Source organism: Lynx rufus, unplaced genomic scaffold (assembly GCF_022079265.1).
Source record: "Lynx rufus isolate CCGP_SWC_20201006 ecotype Redwood Valley unplaced genomic scaffold, mLynRuf1.p SCAF_3, whole genome shotgun sequence".
Taxonomy (NCBI): Eukaryota; Metazoa; Chordata; class Mammalia; order Carnivora; family Felidae; genus Lynx; species Lynx rufus.
In genome coordinates, this window is record NW_025814845.1 from 9,020,538 (window position 1) to 9,043,365 (window position 22,828).

Consider the following 22,828-nt stretch of genomic DNA (forward strand, 5'->3'; position numbering starts at 1 on the left):
AGGCTTGGGATTGGTTAGGGTGCATAATTTCAGTGGACTCTGGGGCATGGGTGCTGACCCTTGTTTGTACCTGGCCCTCTGGTGATTAAGTCAGGTAGATTGTGGCTGAGGTGAGACCTTATTGAGAAGGTGGTTGTGGTAGGAGCTCTGGATTGGTTGGTTTGCACAGGAAAGACTTTTTTTTTACAAGTCAGCCATTTCATATCTCCAGGAATTAGCTATCCTGGGGAGGAATGGTCCTCCAGGGCCACGATGTCAAAGCATCAGGAACACAGAATAAAATGATTTAATTAATACAGGAGGGCTTGCTTTATTTCTGTAGAACTGACCGATTGGATGAGGAATGGCTTCTGTAACCTTCTGGAAGGCAAGGAAACAGAAGGCCGCAAGGAAACTCCTGAGCCCAAGAGAGTGAAGAAACCAAGAGTTGGATGCTCAACCGACTGAGCCACCCAGGTGCCCCCCAAAAGACAGACTCTTAAATACTGAGAACAAGTTGGTGGTTGACAGAGGCGAGGTGGGTGAGGGGGTGGGTGAAATAGGTGAACAGATCAAGAGTACATTTATCATTATGAGCACTGAGTAATGTATAGAATCATATTTACCTCTGAAAGTATAACAGTGTATGCTAATTATACCTGAATAAAAAAATAAAAGTAAAGGGAAGATACACGAATAGAAAAAAATTAAGGCCTATATTTTAAAAATCACATAAGGGAGGGGCACCTGGGTGGCTCAGTCGGTTAAGCGTCCGACTTCGGCTCAGGTCATGATCTCCTGCTTTGTGAGTTCGAGCCCCACGTCGGGGTCTGTGCTGACAGCTCGGAGCGTGGAGCCTGCTTCGGATTCTGTGTCTCCTTCTTTCTCTGCCCCTCCCCCACTTGTGCTCTCTCTCTATCAAAAATAAATAAACGTAAAAAAAATTTTTAGATCACATAAGGGAAAGAAATCAGAGTCTGATCACACATGCGTGATCACTCAGCAGTCTGACCCATATGCATGCAGTTTTTGTAAACAGAAACTTCTTATATAAATAGTTTCATGTTATAGGGTTTTAGCCTGTTTTTCTTCACTCAGCAACATGCTGTAAACATTTTTCTAGGTCAAAAAAGACTTTATTACATTTTATGATATCTGCATGTAAATCCGTTATGTAGATGAACTACAATTTATTTAAACACTCCACATTCTCAGACATCATCTTAATTTGTGTTAGTATAAATACACTGTGATAAACATCACATGTTCTTAGAGTAAATTTTTAAGTTTTTTTTTTTAACGTTTTCGTTTTATTTTTGAGAGCGAGAGAGACAGAGTACGAGTTGGGGGAGGGGCAGAGAGAGGAGGGAGACATAGAATCCGAAGCAGGCTCCAGGCTCTGGGCTGTCAGCAGAGAGCCCAATGTGGGGCTCGAACCCACGGACGGTGAGATCATGACCTGAGCGGAAGTCGGGTGCCCAACCCACTGAGCCACCCAGGCACCCCAGAGTAAATTTTTTTTTTTTAATTTTTTTTTTTTCAACGTTTATTTATTTTCGGGACAGAGAGAGACAGAGCATGAATGGGGGAGGGGCAGAGAGAGAGGGAGACACAGAATCGGAAACAGGCTCCAGGCTCTGAGCCATCAGCCCAGAGCCTGACGCGGGGCTCGAACTCCCGGACCGCGAGATCATGACCTGGCTGAAGTCGGATGCTTAACCCACTGAGCCACCCAGGCACCCCAGAGTAAATTTTTAATGACAATGAAATAACGAATATTTGTTGAGTGGTTAGTAAGAGCCAGTGACTGAGTCTTCACAAATGTCTGGATCCAGGAACTCTCAGAGAACCCCAGAAGGCAAGTCCTATAATCAGTCTCATTTTACAGGTAGAGCAACCGGTGTTGGATACAGGAAACGACTTGCCTGGTAAACAGCTAGTAAACGATCGAGGCTGCCTGGGTTTATCTGATTCTCGTTAATAATTTCTGATGCCTAAGCATACCAAATCAGTTCCTGTATCTTTAATCCTTTCCATACCTTTTGTTACAGAGCCCTCAAGAAAATTCATGCTAATCTATACTCCCCACGAAAAATGCAGGAAAGTGCTCACAACCCCCATCCACGCTTGTGTTACAGTTGTTTGTAGTATGTGCGTTAATCTGATAGGACAACAAATGGGCTCTTGTTTCAATTTGTAATTTTTTTTTTTTATTTAAAAAAAAATTTTTTTTTTCAACGTTTATTTGTTTTTGGGACAGAGAGAGACAGAGCCTGAACGGGGGAGGGGCAGAGAGAGAGGGAGACACAGAATCGGAAACAGGCTCCAGGCTCTGAGCCATCAGCCCAGAGCCCGACGCGGGGCTCGAACTCACGGACCGCGAGATCGTGACCTGAGCTGAAGTCGGACGCTTAACCGACTGCGCCACCCAGGCGCCCCTCAATTTGTAATTTTTTAAAGTTTATTTATTTACTTATTTATTTTTTGGGGGGGTGGGGACAGAGAGAGAGGGAGAGAGAGAGAATCCCAAGCAGGCTCCACACTCAGCACGGAGCCTGACGCCGGGTTCCGTCTCCCGATTGCAAGATCATGACCTGAGCTGAAATCAAGAGTCAGATGCTTAACCGACTGAGCCAACCAGGCGCCCTTTGATTTATCATTTTTAAGTTACTTGAGAGATTGTCTATTTTGATACTTATTGGCTGTATGTATTTATTTTCTCAAGAATCGATTTTTCATGTGCCTTTGTTCTCTTTCAATGGGCCATTTATCTTCTTTGCATCGATTTGCTTAGCCATATCCCAGCTGTCATGTACTTTCCAAATGTTTTTCACACTTCATGCTTTTTTATTGACAATTCCATTGACAATTTCCATTATTTGTTCATTGAAATTCTAGGGTTGGACTTTGAAAGCAACCCCTTACTAACTCCTCTAGGCACGAGACGGGGGCAATAGCCCCACAGACCAGAAAGCCGACCCAGCCTCAGAGGCGCCTCCTGAAATGCTTTAAAGTCCATCCCTGCTTTTACTTTCTCTGAGATCCAATCCAGAGTAAATATCCATATTCTCAGCCCTCCGTCACAGAAGGTCGGAAAACATGTCAGATATAGAAGGCCAGTAACAAAAATGTGGAGCTGAAATTTGGTGTAGAGAAAATAAATACTCTCTCTGCCTCTACTCCACTAACTCTCTCTCTCTCTCTCTCTCTCTCTCTCTCAGAAATGAAATTTGGAGCAGAATACAGCACACATCACAGCAGAGTCCTCCTCATTTATTTGCTAACTGGTTTTTTTTTCATTAAGATATTTCACGTACTATAAAATTCCCCATTTAGAAGTGTCAATTTCAGTGGTTTTCATTATATTCCCAAGGCTGTACCATCCTCCCCACTTTCTAATTTCAGAAACTTCTCGTGGCTCCAGAAACTCCATACCCATTAGTGGCCATTCCCCAAACCCCCCAGGCCAGCCCTGGCAACCACTAATCGACTGTCTGTATGGATTAACCCACGCTGGACATTTCCCAGAAATGGAATCCTACATTATGTGGTCTTTGGATCTTGCTTCTTTCATTTAGCCTAATGTTTTTCAGGTTCATCCACCTGTGCCTGGCACATGCCAGTACATCATTTCTTTTTTGTGGCTGAATAATATTCCATCTTATGCAATGCTGTCTATCCATTTAATATGGATGGACATTTGGTTGTTTCCAAATTTTGACTGTTATGGAGAATGCTGCTATGAAAATCCATGTACAAGTTTTATTTTTTTAATTTTTTTTTTGAGAGAGAGAGACAAAGTGTGAGTGGGGGAGGGCCAGAGAGAGAGGAAGCCACAGAATCCGGAGCAGGCTCCAGGCTCTGAGCTGTCAGCACAGAGCCTGACGTGGGGCTTGAACTCACAGACAGCGAGATCATGACCTGAACCGAAGTCAGACGCTTGAAACAACTGAGTCACCCAGGCACCCCAAAACAGATCTTTATTTCTCAGTGTCTTATCTGTTTATTTATTTTTGAGAGAGAGAGAGAGAGAGAGCTTGTGAGAGGGGCAGATGAGCAGAGGGAGAGAGAGACAGAGAGACAGAGAGACAGAGAGAGAGGGAATTGTAAGCAGTCTCCACACGTGGAGCCTGACATGGGGCTCAGTCTCATGACCTGAGCTGAAATCAAGAGTTTGACACTCGAACCAACTGAGCCATGCAGGTGCCCCTATTACTATTATTTTTTAATGTTCATTTTTTTTTTTTTGAGAGAGAGAGAGAGAGACAGAGCACGAGCGGGGGAGGGGCAGAGAGAGAGGGAGACACAGAATCTGAAGCAGGCTCCAGGCTCTTGAGTTGTCAGCACAGAGCCCGACAAGGGGCTCGAACTCACAGACCACGAGATCATGACCTAAGTCGAAGTTGGAGGCTTCACTGACTAACCCACCCAGGTTTTCCCATGTACAAGTTTTTATGCAGACCCATGTTTTCATTTCTCTTGTGTAGACGGCCAGTAGAGTTGCTGCACCATTGGATAACTCCGTGTTTCATGTTCTGGGCACCTGTTAGACTGTTTTCCCCAACACCTGCACTATTTTTCGTTCGCACCAGCAACGTGCGAGGGGTCCGATTTCCCCACATCTCTGCCAACACTTACTCCTAAGGTTTATTTATTTTTGTAACAGCCATCCTCGTGGGAGAGACTTCTCTACTGGATGAACTCAGAGTCAGTTTAAATAAAGACAATCCTTTTGAGTGGGTTTTCAAGGGAACCAGCAGTCAGGTCAAACAATGACACGCTTTTGGGAATGACATTTTGGGAGAATTCCAGCTCCCTTCTGCTCCATCCAATACGGGGAACGTGGACTTACTTTTCAAGGCTACTGTTGAGCTGGAGAGTGGAGGATGGGACTGGAGGAAGTTAAAAACCAGAAACCACATGTTTAGGCAAAATTTTTGGATTTTTCAAACACCTTTTGACGGCTGCAACTGAAAACACTTGTAGATGAAAACCAACTGTGGGCCCCAGTTAGAACCTTGGGCGTAGACGGAGATGGGTTGGTGGAATAGAAACGTTTTCAATTGTTTCAAAGCATAGACACGTTTTGTTAGATAGAGTTGCCTTCAGTACTGGGGCGCCTGGGTGGCTCAGTCCATTAAGTGTCCGATTTAGGCTCAGGTCATGGATCTCGTGTTTTGTGAGTTCGAGCCCTGCATGGGGCTCTGTGCTGACAGCTCAGAGCCTGGAGCCTGCTTTGGATTCTGTGTCTCCCTCTCTCTCTGCCCCTCCCCCTCTTGTGCTCTGTCTCTCTTCTGTCAAAAATAAATCAACATTAAAAATTTTTTTTAATATGGAATTTATTGTCAACTTGTTTTCCATACAACACCCAGTGCTCATTCCAACAGGTGCCCTCCTCAACACCCATGACCCACCCTCCCCTCCCTCCCCCCCCCCATCAACCCTCAGTTTATTCTCAGTTTTTAAGAGTCTCTTATGGTGTGGCTTGCTCCCTCTCTCTTTTTTTTTTTTCCTTCCCTTCCCCCATGGTCTTCTGTTAAGTTTCTCAGGATCCACATAAGAGTGAAAACATACGGTATCTGTCTTTCTCTGTATGACATATTTCACTTAGCATAACACCCTCCAGTTCCATCCACTTTGCTACAAAGGGCCATATTTCATTCTTTCTCATTGCCACGTAGTATTCCATCATGTATATAAACCACAATTGCTTTATCCATTCATCAGTTGATGGACATTAGGCTCTTTCCATAATTTGGCTGTTGTTGAAAGTGCTGCTATAAACATTGGGGTACGAGTGCCCCTATGCATTAGCACTCCGGTATCCCTTGGGTAAATTCCTAGCAGTGCTACTGCTGGGTCATCGGGTAGATCTATCTTTAATTTTTTGAGGAACCTCCACAGTGTCTTCCAGAGCGGCTGCAACAGTTTGCATTCCCACCAACAATGCAAAAGAGATCCTCTTTCTCCACATCTTCGCCAGCATCTATAGTCTCCTGATTTGCTCATTTTAGCCACTCTGAATGGCGTGAGGTAGTATCTGAGTGTGGTTTTGATTTGTATTTCCCTGATGAAGAGCGACGTTGAGCATCTTTTCGTGTGCCTGTTGGCCGTCTGGATGTCTTCTTTGGAGAAGTGTCTATTCATGTTTTCTGCCCATTTCTTCACTGGATTATTTGTTTTTCAGGTGCGGAGTTTGGTGAGTTCTTTATAGATTTTTGGACACTAGCCCTTTGTCCAATAGGTCATTTGCAAATATCTTTTCCCATTCTGTCGGTTGCCTTTTAGTGTTGTTGTTTCCTTTGCAGTGCAGACGCTTTTTATCTTCATGAGGTCGTGATAGTTCATTTTTGCTTTTAATTCCCTTGCTTTTGGAGATGTGTCGAGTAAGAAATTGCTTCGGCTGAGATCAGAGAGGTAAAAAAAAAATTTATTTTAAAGAATTTCAATCAGTACCAAGGGTGATATGTGAACTATTTCACACACCAAAGGCATGGGCACCCGCTCATCAGAACAGACTCAGGCCTTAGCTGTGCCAGGTGCTCCTGCCCTTGAGTGGCTGGACTGCGGGGACGTGACAGGGGGTCCAGGAGGGGTCCCTCCAGGAGCAGCCCCCAGGGGAGATCTGCCTGCCACAGATTCTCAGATGAGACTCTTGTGCCTGGACGTCCTGCACCACCCTCACTTCCTACAGGGGAAGGGGGACCCAGAGCTCTGGAGAAGAGTTTAAAACATCCTGCTAGAGGATAAAGAATTGCCACCAGCTCCTGGGCCTCCCTTGCTTTGATCTTTTGGGGGTGTCCCTCTCACCCAATGGAGGGTGGGAAGGGAATTACTAGGGTCTCCTGGGGCATGGGGGCTCGGCTCTGGCACAGGGGTGGGGGATCTCTGGGGACCCTCCCATTCCCCTCCGCAAGGGTGGCCACCCCTTCTCAGGAACCTGCAGACCTGCTGTCCCCACTACTCCTCTGGGAAGGTCACGGGGTGCCCCAGGCAGGCTGCTGGGACAGAGGTGGGAACTTCTACCTGCCACCTTTGTTCCCGCATCCCCACCGCTTCCGTACCCCATGAGGGGGTGCTTCTGGGGAGGGGTGTCTCTGACGTCACCACCTCTTCCAGCACTCCAGCCCCACCGGCAACTCCGCCCTCTTCCCCCTGCCACCCGCCATTGTGTGGTCTATGGCCTGGTTTTGCTGGGCGCCCAGGTCTCCTGGGTGGGTCCCTCTGAACCAGGTTCAGTCTCCCTGAGGGACAGAGCTGGCCGAGTTCCACGCTTCTGCCCCGGAAGGAAACATGGTCAACGTGAGCATCGATCTTTCTTGAAAACAGCCACATCTCGCCTCCCTTGAGGAAGGCGTATCCGTCCACTGTGTGTGTTGGACCCCGAGCCTGGAGAAGCAAAAGCCTTGGCATTATTGAAGTTTTACTCAGGAACCTCTGACTCCTGGCTGAGCCCCGTTTATACTGGGAGTCTCCTCAGCTGGCGACAGGCTCCTTAACTGTCGTTCATGATCAGCACCAGGCCTGGCAGGATTGTTTTCTCTGCTGCCGTTTTTCATTCAGCCTCAAAGGCATGGTCTTCGGGGTCAGCCAAGGTGGTTTGACATTTCCACAGCTGCTGAGTGATCCTAGGGGCTCACGGGGTCTCTGTGGACCACAGACTCCTCAGTTATAAACCTGAGATAAGTCTTTCCTCTTTGCTGTGAGGGTCCAGACGGTGTGGGGCAAGTGCTCCGCCCTCTTGCAGGCGTTGAGTAGGTCATCAACAGAAGCGGGTTTCATTCTCTGCCCCCTTGGCTCCCTGTGCTCACCAACTGATGTCCCTGCCATCTGGAGGGGCCCCTAGGAGGGTACGATGCTCTGACCGTCCGCTGCTCTGCTGGCCCTGTCTGCGCCGTGGACAGGACCGTGATCCAACCGGCAAATATGGGCCCGGTGTGCAGAAACGCTACAGTTAGAGCCGAGTGGCGTTGTGGGTCCCAGTGGGGTCTGGAGGCAGACTGCCCGGGTTCGAATCCTGCTTCTGCCTGCCCCTTACTGTACTCCTTTGAACTTGCGTCTCCTCTGTAAGTCTGAGTCTCACCTGCTGGGACTAGGCTGCAACGGTACCCAGTCAAAAAAAATATGTGCAGTGTGAACGTCCCAGGGCTCTACTTTAGTAGATGTCCAGATGTGGTACAAAGCACCCACGAACCCAAACTGGCACTATAGGGCATAACCTCTCGGGGCTGCCCCGAACGTCCCACGAGATAATGGCATGTGGGCTCCTGGGGAATTGTAAATGGCTATTTAAAAATAAAAGCTTGTTGCCTTTTGGTCAAAACAGCAGAAGAGGGAAAAGGGCCAACTCCAGGATGAAACCCAGGGCTTGGGAGTCTGCCTTGCGAGTCTGGACCGAGTTCATGAGTGCACAGAGAGAAGATTCTAATTCCCAGTTGGGATACTGTTTCCACACTGAGATGCAGCCTCGGCTTTTTGAATCGGGTCAGCAGCTTGCTAGGGGGGATGATCCTGCTGCCTAATTAAATAGTTGGAAGTAAAAGGACATGTGCAAAGTGGAGGAAAGACTACTTCACTGTCGGGTCATCTATGTTAAAGTGACAGCTAATTAATGCCATTTTAATTAGGGACTGACAGGAATTTAATTTGTAGTGGCAGTAGGGTGCTCTCTGCAGGGGTGTAGAGGGACACAGGTCAGAGCTGCAGGTCAGAGACCTAATTTGGGTGGATCTTGTCTCCATCACCAGCCACATCTGAGCACCCAGGTCAGGCTCTCCAACCTTTGCTGGTCTTCTTTTTCCTACGCTGAAAAATGAGTACAATTAAACCTATTTAACCATTAAACCATTAAACCCGGTAACTGATGGGAACTCACTGCAGAAAGTATTAAGTCCATCCCGTTGCCGCCATTTCTCTCGTCACCAGTCCAGGGGAGCCCAGCGTTACCAGAGAGGGGTGACGTTTGTCTCTGTGTTCCTTCATTCTTTGTTGACCACCATTTTCCAACAAGGACTTGAAGCAGCACATAGAAACAGGGAGTACACACAGCATCATTCCAACAAATGCCCGAGTGGGTTTCAGGAGGCTGTTTCTTACAGGTGAGACAGTGCAGAAAAAGTGATTTTTTGGGAATCTTCTTCCCACTTGCTGTGTTGAAGGAATGAATGAATGAGTGAATGGAAAACGATGAGTTGAGATTAGCTTTTAGTAAGATTCCTTTGTACAGGGATATAGACATATTTCATAAAGACTGGGTTTCGTTCCAGACCACTGCAGTAAAGTGAGTATCACAATAAAGCAAGTCAAACTATTATTATTTTTTTGGTTTCCCAATGCATACGAAAGTTCTATTTGCACTATGCTGTAGTTTATTAGGCGTCAATTGCATTATGTCTAAAAAGTGTACATACCTGAATTCAAAAATATTTTATGGCTAAAAAATGCTAATATCATCTGAGCTTTCAGTTAAGTCATAATCGCATCACCGTATCAAATAGTCATGATGAAAACGTTTGAAATAGTGCAAGGACTACCAAAATGTGACACAGAGACACAAAGCGAGCAAACACTGTTGGAGGAATGGCGCTGATAGGCTTGCTCCGGGCAGAATTGCCACGAACCTTCAATTTGCAAAAAGACACGGTATCCGTGAAGCAAAGTGCAGTCGAGCGCAGTACGTCTGCTCATACTGTTGCAGTCCATGATAACCAGTTGGATAACCTCTGCCTTCTAAGCGTAAGCCAGTCACAGAGGCATCATGGGAATGGCATCCCTTTTCTGTCTGCCATCATTGGCCATCACCTATATGATGACGAAACTGACACTCCAAACGGACAGGAGCCAGGACTTTCATTAGGGTGAGTATCAGATCAAAGATCTGGTGAAGACTTAGTCCAACAGAATGGGAAAGAATCACTGGTAAAAACAAAGATGCTTTATTTCTGAACACGAAGAAAACTGAGCAGAGCCCTTTTGGGGGGAAGGGAATTTGGTATCCCGTCTAGACAGCATGGGGATCACTTCGTACCCAGTTGCTGGGTCCTCAGCCCGCCGGGGCAACAACAGTGAGGGGCAGTGAGAGAACGCTGAGCGCCACGTCCCAGAGGCCGGTGTGGTTCATCAGACGCTCTGGGCGCCGTGGCTCCCGGTGCCGTGGGTCCCATCGCAGGTGACACATGTTCTGGACGACACGGGGTTGTCCAAAGCCACTTAGGGAAACAGCCAGATGATGAGTTTAAAGAGGACTTCGGGGGAGCCTTTGTAATGACTGTACAGTTGAAAAGACATTAAGAAAATGTATTTCACATGAAAAAAAAAAATAACTCACAAAATGAGTTCCAACCTGAGTGCACCTGGAGAGCAGCCCCGAGCGGGGTCAGCCTGTTGTTAAAAGAAACGAGTCCTGGGAAGAAGGGCCGCCGGGCACCTGAGCATCCCTGCCCAGGGATAACCCTCTGTGTTATGGCCTGAATGTGTTCCCATCCCAAATTCATATGTCAAAATCCTACCCCCGAAGGTGGGGCCTTGGGGAGGTGATTAGGTCATGAGGGTAGAGCCCCATGAATGGGATTAGTGCCTGGCTTCGTCGGGGTTCTCCAGAAAAAGAGAACCGGTAGGAGATACATAGTTACCAGAAGAGGAGGCCTACTCTGGGCTTTGGCTCACCTGGGAATGGAGGGCAGGAAGCCCCACAGTCTGGTCTGCGAGCTGGACAACCTGGGGAGCCGAGGGTATCATTCGGTCTGAGGCTGAGGCCGGAGGACTGAAGAAGTTGCTGGTTTTAAGTCCCTGAGGCTGAGGGCCCAAAAGAACCACGAGCTCCGGGCTCTGAGGGTGAGAGAAAACGGACACCGAAGCTCAGGGACAGAGAATTCACAGAGAATTCACCCTTCCTTCACTGTTTTGTTCCAGTTGGGTTCTGCGTGGATTAGGTGATGCCCATCCACATCTGTCCTCAGCCCACTGAATCAAACACTGATGGCTTCCAGAAAGGCCCTCACAGACACGCCAGAAATAATGCTTTCCCAGCTACCTGGGTCCCAGAGCCCAACCAGGCTGACGAGTGAAATGGACCATCACAGTTCCCTTATCAGCAGGCAGCAGAGAACTTGCTTTCTCTCCCTCTGCGCTCCACCATGCCAGGACACGGGAAGCCGGCCATCCGCAAACCAGGAAGAGGGTGCTCACCGGTTGTCGGGCCTGGCGACACTTGCAGCCTCCTGAACTCCAGTCTGTGGTGTTGATTATGGCGCCCGCACTAAGTCACTCCCTCAAGAGGCTCTCCTGGAGCCTGGCAGCCAAGGTCCTCTGTGGCAGGCAGGGCTCAACCAACTTTCCCAGCGAGCTCAGCTGGCGTGGTGCCGGGCACTCGCACGCTTTCCCTGCTCCGACCTCCTCTCTCTCTCACCGGGGCTCTCCCAGTCTTCACCTGCCTACACCCGGCCCACCCTTTAAGGTCTGAGGGTGACTGTTACATGTCTGCTTGATGTCTACCTCCCTCTTATCCTTTGCTCATAAGACCCTGACTTTGTTCAGGGCCAACATGTTCAGGCAGCTGACGCTGTTGGGTCTAAGCCAGTGTTTTTCAAACTATGGGACACGATCCATGGCAAGATTATGGACTCAATTTAATATGTAATGACTCGCGTTTAAAAAATATAAATAGAACTACCCTACGACCCAGCAATTGCACTACTAGGCATTTATCCAAGGGATACAGGTGTGCTATTTTGAAGGGGCACATGCACCCCCACGTTTATAGCAGCACTTTCAACAATAGCCAAAGTATGGGAAGAGCCCTAATGCCCATCAACTAGTGAATGGATAAAGAAAATGTGGTATGTATATATACAATGGAATACGATTCAGTGATGAAAAAGAATGAAATCTTGTCCTTTGCAGCAATGGAAGTAGGGTGTATTCTGCTAAATGAAATAAGTCAGTCAGAGAAAGATATCATACGATTTCACTCATATGTGGAATTTAAGAAACACAACAGATGAACACAGAGGAAGGGAAGGAAAAATAAGATAAAAACAGAGAGGGAGGCAAACCATAAGAGACTTTTAAATACGGAGAACAAACTGAGGGTTGCTAGAGCGGAGGCGGGTGGGGGGGGGGGTGGGCTCAATGGGGGATGGGCGCTAAGGAGGGGGCTTGTTGGGATGAGCACTGGGTGTCATATCTAAGTGGGGAATCACTAAACTCTACTCTTGAAACTATTACTACATTGTATGTTTTGAATTTAACTTGAATTTAACTTGAATTTAACTAAGTTAAAAAATAGATATAGAGAGACAATATTTGAAAAAATCAGAGTAAAGATAGGCATTGTTTGGTAAAAGTTTACTTTTCAGGTATGTATGTGTGTGTCCACTGGGTTTTGACGTAAAATATATTATGGGTCTCCTTCCTATTTGGGTCTTCCTACTATGGGTCTCTATCCAAAATGTTGAAAAACGCGGGTCTAGGGCGATCAATAGGTTCTCAGGTCCCCATTTCTTTGTCCTATTTCCAGCTACCACTGAGAAGAAATATTAAATATACAAATATGCATGTCACTAAAATGAAAAATATTTCATAAATATATTAAAAATATCTAATCAGACTCATAAAACTAGGTCCCCTTTTTAAACCACTTGTCAAATTGACCAGGGTGAGGACAGTCACCCGGCCCAGGGCTGGTGAGAGCGTTCATATACTCTGTGTCTCTGGAGGGTGATTTCGGAGCAACACATCAAAGGTGGTTTGGAGCCTTTGCCCAATTCCAGCTCTAGGAATGTATCCCAAAGAAATAACCAGACAAATGTACAAGAAGGAATTGATCAGATAAATTGTCATATGGCCGTACATGGAATTCTATGCACGCATTGAAAGTATTGTACACTGTTGACACGGAAAAATTCCCACCACGTGTAAAGGAAATGAAACATGCCAAAAATCAGCACGTAGAATGTCACCGACACATATTTATGTGTACAAACCCGTACCTGTGTGTATAGTCGCAGGAACAGTTGGAAAGAATATGCATCAAATTAAATGCTGAAATTCCTCCTTTCACCCCCACCTTTTTCTTAACGGCTTTCTGATTTTCCAACAATGAACACGTATTACTTGAGGATCAAAACTAATACAAGCTTCAAATGTGTGGCATTCGCCACTGTCCCAGCCAGGAAGGATATGCTCTCCCAATGCTCCCTCCTTAGTCGGGGGCCTGCAGTGCTAGGCGTGTTATGACCATGTGTTGAGTGACCTTGTGCCCTGTGTTGGGTGGGGAGTCCTCCTGTCTGGACCAGGCACTACATCCAAGCAGCTGGAAACTCAGGGCCCTGGTTTCCTGGTCGGCACATGGACATCTCGATCTCTATTGTACCCACCTTGCAGGGGTGAATAAGAAGCCAAGGAGAGACTATTTGAAAAGTGCCAGGCGTCACATAAATCTGCGTTGTTTTGTCTCGTCATGATTCAGTAGGGAGAAAAAAGGTGATTCGCCAATAAAGAGAACCAGAACAGTCCATTCAGAATCCAAATGCTAAAAATAACACTCAGCCGCGCCAATCTGCGGAGCATTAGAATCATATGAGAGTCTGGGAAAGGTGAACCAAAGGAGGTCAGAGGGGGTGGAAGGTTCGTTAACTACGCATGCTTTTGTTAGAGAACTCCTGGATGCAAGGAAAAAAGATCGTGTGTGTGTTGGGCTCCGTGCCTCGGTGACAAGCTGACATTCTGCCGTCACAGGGGCCGGGCTTTAAATCTCGGTCCCGTTCCTCTCCAGCTGGGTGACTTGAGAAAGGAGCCTCGTAGCCTCGGTTTCCACATCTGCAGAATGGGAGACTTACTATAGGTAATTCCCATCCCAGCTAGATGACAACCTATCAGGGGTGCAGGAGAAACCCATTATACTCACAAGGGAAAGTCATGTTCTTTCCTGCTGTGTTTTGTAATTAAAGATGGACAGAATCTGAAAGTGCATGGCTTTATCTCACTTGCCAACGGCTTCTTCCCTGCCTGGGTCCAAGGCGGGAGGGCTGAGCCCAGTTCCCTGCTACTCAGCATGGGCCCTCGCTGCTTCCTTCCACTATCTTCAGGAAACGTGGTTTCTGTCGCGGGCCAGGGAGCAGCCCAGCCTGCCCCGGGGAATTATTTCTACAGAGCAGCACCTCCGGAGGCTGCTCGTCACCACGCCCATCCGACGAGAAAGTCAGACAAAAGTGGATTTTGTGTCCTCGTGGAAGAAACGAGGGGATCAGGTCTAGGTGGAGCCCTCTGTTCTGTGACTGCATTGCCAGTGGAGGTTTAGAGGTTCCTGCAGAGGCGCCAATGGTTTGCCTTTCCCGGGTGCAGACAGGGCCAGGTCAGTCTGGGGGACTCCGGGCCCGGCCCTGGTGTGATTCCAGGCCGGCCTGAGCCCAGTGAACTCCCTTCAAAACAGTCCCGTCACCGGTCTCCCTGATTCCGCTCGTTAGCTGCTCTGCGACCCAGTCTCCACAAGGTCAGAGAAAAGCAATATCCTAACTCCTTCCCTGGCCCTCGGACCAGCAATACCCTAACTCTGTCCCTGGGCTTGGACGGCCTGGACCCCCCCCCCCCCCCCGTGGCCTCCGACTCTGCCCAGCTTCCTTCTGCTGGTAGAATACACGCTGCTTACTCTCATGCCAGCAGCTTTGAACTTGTGGCTGTCTGCCTCCATGACATTCCTTCTCGTTCAGGCTGCAGCTGACACAGAGGTCTTCCCGGACTGTCCAATTTCAAGAAAGCAAACCCACCCTTTCTTTTATTAAAAACATTTTTTTTAATGTTTATTTAGTTTTGAGAGAGAAAGGGAGACAGAGCACAAGCGGGGGAGGGGCAGAGAGAGAGGGAGACACAGAATCGGAAGCAGGCACCGGGCTCTGAGCTGTCAGCACAGGACCCGACACCAGGCTCGAACTCACGAACCGTGAGATCGTGACCTGAGCCGAAGCTTAACCGACTGAGCCACCCAGACGCCCCAAGAATCTGCATTTCTAACATGTCCCCGGGTGACGGATGCTGCAGGTTGGGGACCACACCCTGAGGGCCAATAATCTAGGCTACGAGGACTTGGGCGACGACAGTGAACAGCTTCGATTCGCACAGTGCTGCATCATTTACAAACCGAGTGTCAGACGCCCTCTCATTCCTCCCAACGACCCTGAGGAGTGCGTGTTATCAAGCCCGATCGACAGCTAAGCAGGCGTGCAGTGTCACGGAACAACCCTCTGACTCCAACCCCACGCAGTCGGTTGGCTCTCCCTGAACTTCCCGGAGGCGCAAACACCCAACATCCCAAAGGTCGCCACATCCTGTAGGTCCTATTCCTCTGGCAGGAAGGACCGTGGTGGCCCCCTTAAGGGTCTCGTGGTTTCTGCTTCTCTCTCCTCTCACAAGCAGCAGAGAGCCCTGAGGTAGAGGGCCCAGGCTTCTCCGGGAAGGGGTTCGGCTTTCTGCTCTGATATGCGCTACGCATGTGACCTTGGGCAGGTTGCCTAACTCTTTACGGTTTACAAGTAGCTTTTTGTTCCCCATTTATCCTCTCATTTGAGAATTCCCACGATCCAGTGTGAGATCCCAAGTAAGCCCCGTTGCCTGCAGGATCAAGTCCAAGACTCTTTGTAAGGCAAAGTTCTCCAGATCGAGCCCCTGCCTCCTTCTCCAACTGCCCCCTGGAGCGAAGCTGTTCCTTCTCGTATTCTGAGCGCGACAGTTGGCGCTCGACAGGCACTCAGACATGCACCCAGTGAGTGGACGCAGCCTGTGCTGTCATGTGTGCTTTCCTCCTTCGTCCGTGTCTGGCTTGCCCTTCCTTTCCTATCCATCTAATTCCTTCTCTCTTTTTAAGATAGTCTCCGTGCACATTCTCCACGAAGAGTCCCATGTTTATTCATCCGATGTTTATTGGCCACCTGCACGTGCCGGGAACCATACAAGATAGACGCTAGGGCCCCAGCGGGACCCCATCTGAATGAGAAGCTCTGCGGCAGCCAGTCCCCATGTTTATGGTAGCACTTGACTCATGGGACTGTAACTGCCAAGTCAGTTCAACCATCTGCCCACTAGACCTTCGATGAGCTCTGTGATCAGCGCTTATCCACTTCTGTGCTTTCCACAGTGACTGTGCAATTAATGTGTTAAATCAAGCCCTACGAGATATTTATGCATTTTTCTCCTATCTCACTTTATCTGGTTAATAACCTTGACATTGCAGCAATTTCCCAGTGTTTACATTCTTACATAGACACATCTAAGACGAAATGAGAATATGCTGATTAAAAATAACGGCAGTTTCAAAAACGATTGCAGGCAAGCCACCCTTCAAGAGCTTAGACATTCTATAATTCCTGATCCAATCTTTTTTAAGAGGTGCCTCATGCACTCCAGGACCCCCCTCCCCCCCACCACCCTTACCTTCCCACTGCCAAAAAGAGAGTTGCAAGCTGACAGTGAAATATGTTGTGTGGATGCCTACCCCCTTTTTTTTTTCATTAAATATCGAACAACTTCAAATACAACCTTACTACACGACGTCAAAACATGAGTTTTACTGACTTGTGCATATGTGTTAATGATCTTTTCTTACTGAAATTTAGGACAGCAAAGCCCACTGCTGAATATCAGGTGTTCCCTATACGCAGACTTTTCAGATCATGAAAACTCCCTTCGAATGCCAATTTCTTTAACCCCTTCCGCCTCAACTGCAGACGTTTCTACCGGATCAGATTCGACATAAGCGAAACCGTCCCAGATGTCTCCGGCACTCATGCATGCCACACACTTCATGCTGAAGCAGAACACAGGGATATTTTGAGCAATCACTTGCACGGAACCATTTGCCTCAAACTGGCCCCAGATGATCATATTTTTGCCGCTCTCTTGATATATTCACTCCTTTGCCTCCACTTCTCCGTGCTGTTAGACTATCCTCATCATCTACTCTTCCAGTACACGATTTCCTGAGAGATAAGGGACAACGCATATCTGTTCGGTAGAGTATATGAGCAAACAGGACTTCGCAACTGATGAGCAAATTTAAAGTTGAGTTCGAGATGGCCAAGGGTGCTGGGAGAGCCACCTCTGAGTGAGGGGGACGTAGTCATCTTTATCTTTTCCCTACAAACAACAGAGTACATATGAGAATCCAGAGTGTTTTCAGAAGTGTGTGTTTTCGAGGTCTTAGACCTCACTCCATTTGTGTAAAGATCTCTAAATAGACCCTTCCAGATTGCTTAGTGTGTTAATTTGGGCTGTGACATTGACCTTCTGGATTCAGTGGCGTAGGAACAAAGGCATTTATTTCTCTCTCATGTATGGTCTAAGCCGAGTGTTCCTAGTGGACAGGCGGCTCTGCTCCACAGAGGCATTCAGGGGCCCGGAATCCGTCCCTCCCGTGGCTCTGCCGTCCTGTGGGCACCGTGTTGACCTGCTTGGTTGGAGCAAAGTCACACCTTCTCTGGGTTCCAGTCGGTGGGAAGGGAAGAGAAGGTGGAGGGGAGTCCATAATGGCACATATCCCTTGACTTACATCCCTTGGTGAGAGCAAGAAGGACTTGGGATTGTAGTCCCCAACTGCCGCCAGCTACGTGCCCAGCTGTAACTCTGTGTCCATGGAACAGAACAGATTCTGATGGACCATTGGCAGTCTTCAGTATTAAAAAAAAAAAAGTATTTTCTTACTTGTTTTATAGAAGTACTGTGAAACCGCTACATAATTCTCTTACTTTACACGAATACAATAGGAAAACAAGTCAGACTGCTATGAAGTGTTGAAGAACTAGATTTGTTTTAGACCTGAGATAAACCTGAAAGATCCTCTCCCCGGTCACTAGGCCGTGTGTCTCCAGCAGACGTTATCCCGCTGACGCGTTTGCTCTCACCCTTTCCCAGAAGAGCAAGAGCCTTGCTCAGGGCTGATTCCAGCATCTAGAACAGTCCCTGACACATAGAAGGTGTGGATAAATCTCTGTTGAAAGAATAGATAAATGAACCTGAAACATATCAAAATGTTGTCATTTTAAATTATTTTGTGAATCTATAGCCTCCTCTGCTGAGTTACCAGGGCTGGCAGAAACATTTTGGAGGATCTAATGAGAAGACATTTCTTCCAACTACATGGATAATGGGTATGAGGTCTAAATGCTAGCCAAAGGACAGAGGTGCAAGGCACAAAGAAAATTTGGACAAGCTCCTGAATGACCCTTGGTTGTTACACTTCTGTTCTAAAGGAAAAGCTCGGGGCGCCTGGGTGGCGCAGTCGGTTAAGCGTCCGACTTCAGCCAGGTCACGATCTCGTGGTCCGTGAGTTCGAGCCCCGCGTCAGGCTCTGGGCTGATGGCTCAGAGCCTGGAGCCTGTTTCCGATTCTGTGTCTCCCTCTCTCTCTGCCCCTCCCCCATTCATGCTCTGTCTCTCTCTGTCCCAAAAATAAATAAACATTGAAAAAAAAAATTTAAAGGAAAAGCTCATTAGAGTGACCTATGTTGTGTCTTAATTTAAAAAAAAAAAAAAAAAAGTACTGTCTTGAACTTGACTCCCAGATGTGAAAAACACATTGTGTGACATTCAAAACACCTGCAAAATGCAAGTATCTTCATCGGCTGAGAGATTTTAAACAATCTATGATCAAGTACCAGCCTTTTTTTTTTTTCAGGATAAAAATCAAACATTTTGCCACCATTAAGACCAAAAGAAGAATTCAAATTAGACAGTCCTGTCACTTGTCAATTAGAAGTAAATTCTTATTACAGAGTGGGAAATTTATGCCAGCAAATATAGCAACAAACCTTATTAAAATAAATTCAGTGACCTTTTTAAAAAAGATTACAAAATTGAATTTATTGAGTTTCACACAAGATGCACTTATAAAATTAGTATTGAATGCCATTTTAGCAGAAGAAATGAACATCATTCCCAACTCCCAATATATCCTGCAAAGGAAATGAAATCTTCCGAAAATGACAGCACAATAATAACAGGCTAATTCAAGCTGAGTGGAAGGATATACCCAAATCATATTCTTGCACGGATCAGGGCTACATTTGGCAAAGTTCCCCCCCAAACTATTCCATTCACATGGACACTGTTCCTTTTGGTGGTGAAGAGGGGATAGAAAAAAAGTTTAATTCTAAAATGGGGCTTCATTGAAACATATACAAAAGTCTTTTCATTTTTAACTTAAAATACTTCCTGGTTTCACCGAAGTATTTCAGTAGGACTTTCTTTTCTACCCTATGTGAACATTAACCTTCAGATTTCCTTAGCTGATGCAAAACATTAAAATCCACTTCCATATTTCTCATGAAGAAGCCAAACGTTAAAGCTTGCTTTATATTTCACCCAGGAAATAGAGAAATCCCCTAAAATTACTTTCTGCAGGTCACATGCCTGAAATATCAGCACAACAGCTGAACTTCAAAATGAAAACATCAAAGGAAATGATAGTGAACAGTAGAACATCTGGACATTTTGAAATGAGACGCTGTAAAATTTTTATAAAAATGCAGAAAGGTTCCTCGAGATAAAACTGGTGGGGAATAACTTGTCCTATGCTGTAGGCCACAAACTAGCAGTTAAACAGAAATGGAATCTTGATCTCAAACAAAACCAAGAAGCACCTTTGGCTGCTGTTCCCAGCGTCCGGACACAAAGGTCTCCCCACACAGACAGTGGCCCACAGGCCCCGAGCCCATGGGCACCCCCAGCTCGGGCACACCCACGGACACTCCAGTCAGAAAGACTGACGCGTTTTTTAAGCCCAAGCAAGATGCTGCCCAAACCGCTTAGAATATTTACTTTAAAACTGTCACTTTAAAAACTCAGTTCAAGTGGACACCTTAAAAACCTTCGGGTTTTATACAATGACAATCCTGCAGCCCACTCGACATCCGATTCTTTTAACTGTAACAATTTGTGAAGCAATTAGTTTTAAAGCGAAACCGGTTAACTACACATGAAAGTTAACACTGCTCTGCTTTTTCAGTATAAAAAGTGCCTTTTCATAAGGGTATTTCTATTCTCTCCATTGCAATTGAACAATGCACAGCTCACATTTTGCTTTAAAGAGTAAACTGAAAAATCATGAAACGTTTTCTCTGTGATGCATAACTTTCATTAATGAGTATTTTGTAAATAAACTGGCTTAGGGTTTCTTCCTATAAAATGCTACTATTCACCATGAATTATTTTAGGTAGCCTTTTATTCTGATTAATTCAGATACATCTTCAAGGATTATTCTGGTGGTGAGAACATTTATCTTGACTTAAGTTTTAATCTTTTTTTTTTTTTTTTTTAATGCTTTGGCAGATGAAGTCAAGTCTGAAACCTGTTTGTGAAAACAGTATGAGCTGGAAAGGTAATGTCATGGCAGAAGCTTCACAGTTTTCCAGGTGTATCCTTGTATGGAAGAGGCCTCGAGGGAGAATTCGAGGTTCTGGAAGCGCGGACGGATACGGCAAAGTGATTGGGAGGTGGCCCCCGTGAGCCCGGAAGTGACTGCCCTCTGCCAAGCCGGGGGCTCCTCCTCACCCGTCAGGTTCCAGAGTCCAGGCTGGAGGTCGCTGCTGTTCTGTGACCTGACCTTCAGCCAGACCACGTCACCGGAAGAAAGATATTAAGATTCGCTTTCCATTAATAATTTAAGTTTTTAAATAAATATTTAAGTGCCAGTTTTCGCATCTGTCCAGCCCAGTAGCAGAGCGTCTCCCGCCCCAGGACTTGGCCGCAGAGCTCAGTCGATTCGGTTTCCACAGATTGTGAACCTGTCTACCTCCAGCAGATCTTTCTTTGAGGATCTGTGCTTTAATTCAGAGCTTTCCTGTGTTATGTCCTTCTCATCACCATCTGGAGTCGTCAGAAACTGATCAGAACTGCTTGTGACAAGTAAGGGTACGACGTTTTCTTTCGGATGAACAGGCTGGCTGGTGACCGAAGCAGACAAGTTTTCTTCTGTGGAAAAAGAGATGCCGTTGGTTAGAAAAGGACTTCCCCTCAATTTATAATAAATACAAGCATACCAACAGAGTGGCAATGAGAAAAGGTGTCCCCATTCATCTTCTAGGTAGAGCGAGTGATAACCGAATAGCATGTGGCATGTCAGCGGCCATGGTTTATCACGAAACTCAGCGGCTATGCCATTTCTGTTTGCTCAATAAAATTCTACAGAAGGGCTATTATATGGATCCTGAGAAACTCAACAGAAGACCAGCGGGGAGGAGAAAAGGAGAAAAAAAAAGTTACAGAGAGGGAAGGAGGCAAACCATAGGAGACTCTTAAATACTGAGAATAAACTGAGGGTTGATGACGGGTGGGGGGAGGGAAAGTGGGTGATGGGCACTGAGGAGGGCACCTGTTGGGAGGAGCACTGGGTGTTGTATGGAAATCAATTTGACAATAAGTTCCACATTAAAAAAAAATTCCACAGAGGGATATTATGCGGATAGCATCACACAAATAATACCACCACCTGACTTTGGTATCAGAACTCCTCTCTAACAAACTCCCTCCCTGCATAACCAGGTCCTAACATGATTGTTGCTTCAACAGTTAACACTGGCTCCTACGCTCAAGACGTCAAGGAGAAGCAGACTCTAACACATCCTGCCTCTCCTGGGTACCGGCACCAGCCCTTTCTTTGTCCCTGCTGCCCAGGACAAAAATCAAACATTTTGCCACCATTAAGACCCAAAGAAGAATTCAAATTAGACAGTCCTGTCACTTGTCAATTAGAAGTAAATTCTTATTACAGAGTGGGCAATTTGTGAAATGAGGCGCTGTAAAATTTAGCTCGACTCAGCAGTTCACCTGCGGGAAGTCCGAAACAGGGAGAAACAGACTGACCGACAAGACCCAAATGTGTACTCTGGGTCACGGGAGCCCTGGAACCCGGCTTGCGGGACGGCTCGGTCAGGGCCTGCAGCCACCGATCTCTGCATCACACATTCAGTCCTTAGGAGAGCAGCTTCATCAAGGTAAGAATGACAGCACGTGAGCTGAACATACTTCAGATGAATAATCTGATGGGTGTGGACACACGCATACATCTGTAGAAACCACCGCCACGATCGACCGTGAACACGGAGTCTATTTTCTTGCCCTCCCTGCTGCCCCCACCCCCACTGCTGTCCTTTGCTTCTTTAAGAACATGACGAACACGACGCTTGGTTTGAGAGCTGCCCCTCTTTTCATCCTTGAATTGAACCTGAGCCACCTGACTTACAACACCTTCCTCAACAGTGTCTGTCTGGCCTGTGGTCTCCTGATCTCCAAAAACACCCTACATGGACACTCACACTCTCGTCCCAAATGCACTTCTTAGTACGTGGCTCTGGAGCCAATGGCCTCAAACTGAGGTGTGCACTTAAAGGTTTCGCCTCCTGCGTCCCCCATCAGACCGGACTCCCGACTGCATGACCGACACTCATCTGTCAATGTGCGGAAGGTGCCTAGCAGGACAGAATGCGTGTTGGCCACTATGACTGACCCGGTCGAAACACACGCAATCCCGTGTTACCAAGAGTATTTACATGCTCTCTGTTATGACGAACATTATTTTCCGGTTGTTGTACAAGATTTCACTTCCCTCCTGGCTCCCTAGAAAGCACGCATGAGCACGGCACTCTGTTCAGCCTGGGCTTGGCCCCTTCCCACAGCAAACGCCGCACCCGGAATACTGAGCTGCTAGTTCCTGGCTGCTTTTCGGGCCTCTAGACTCGGCTCAGGCCGGTAGGTTTCTGACCTGCCCTCTCCACCCATCTTCGCCTGGACCCACTTCTCGTCCTTCGAAACTCAGCCCAGGCTTCACCACCTCCAGGAAGGGACCCCGTCCTGTCCCTTCCAC

General features: G+C 47.0%; 1 protein-coding gene across 2 annotated transcripts in view; it reads right to left on the bottom strand.

Moving 5' to 3' along the window:
- Positions 1-18,799: 18,799 nt before the first annotated feature.
- Positions 18,800-22,828, bottom strand: part of TAPT1 (transmembrane anterior posterior transformation 1) — a 68,414-nt gene continuing 64,385 nt past the window's right edge. For both annotated transcript variants that reach the window (XM_047090498.1, XM_047090499.1), the window contains exon 14: positions 18,800-20,937. In XM_047090498.1, the coding sequence (XP_046946454.1) occupies positions 20,720-20,937 (218 nt within the window). In that variant the 3' untranslated portion in view covers positions 18,800-20,719. The remainder of the gene's footprint in view (positions 20,938-22,828) is intronic.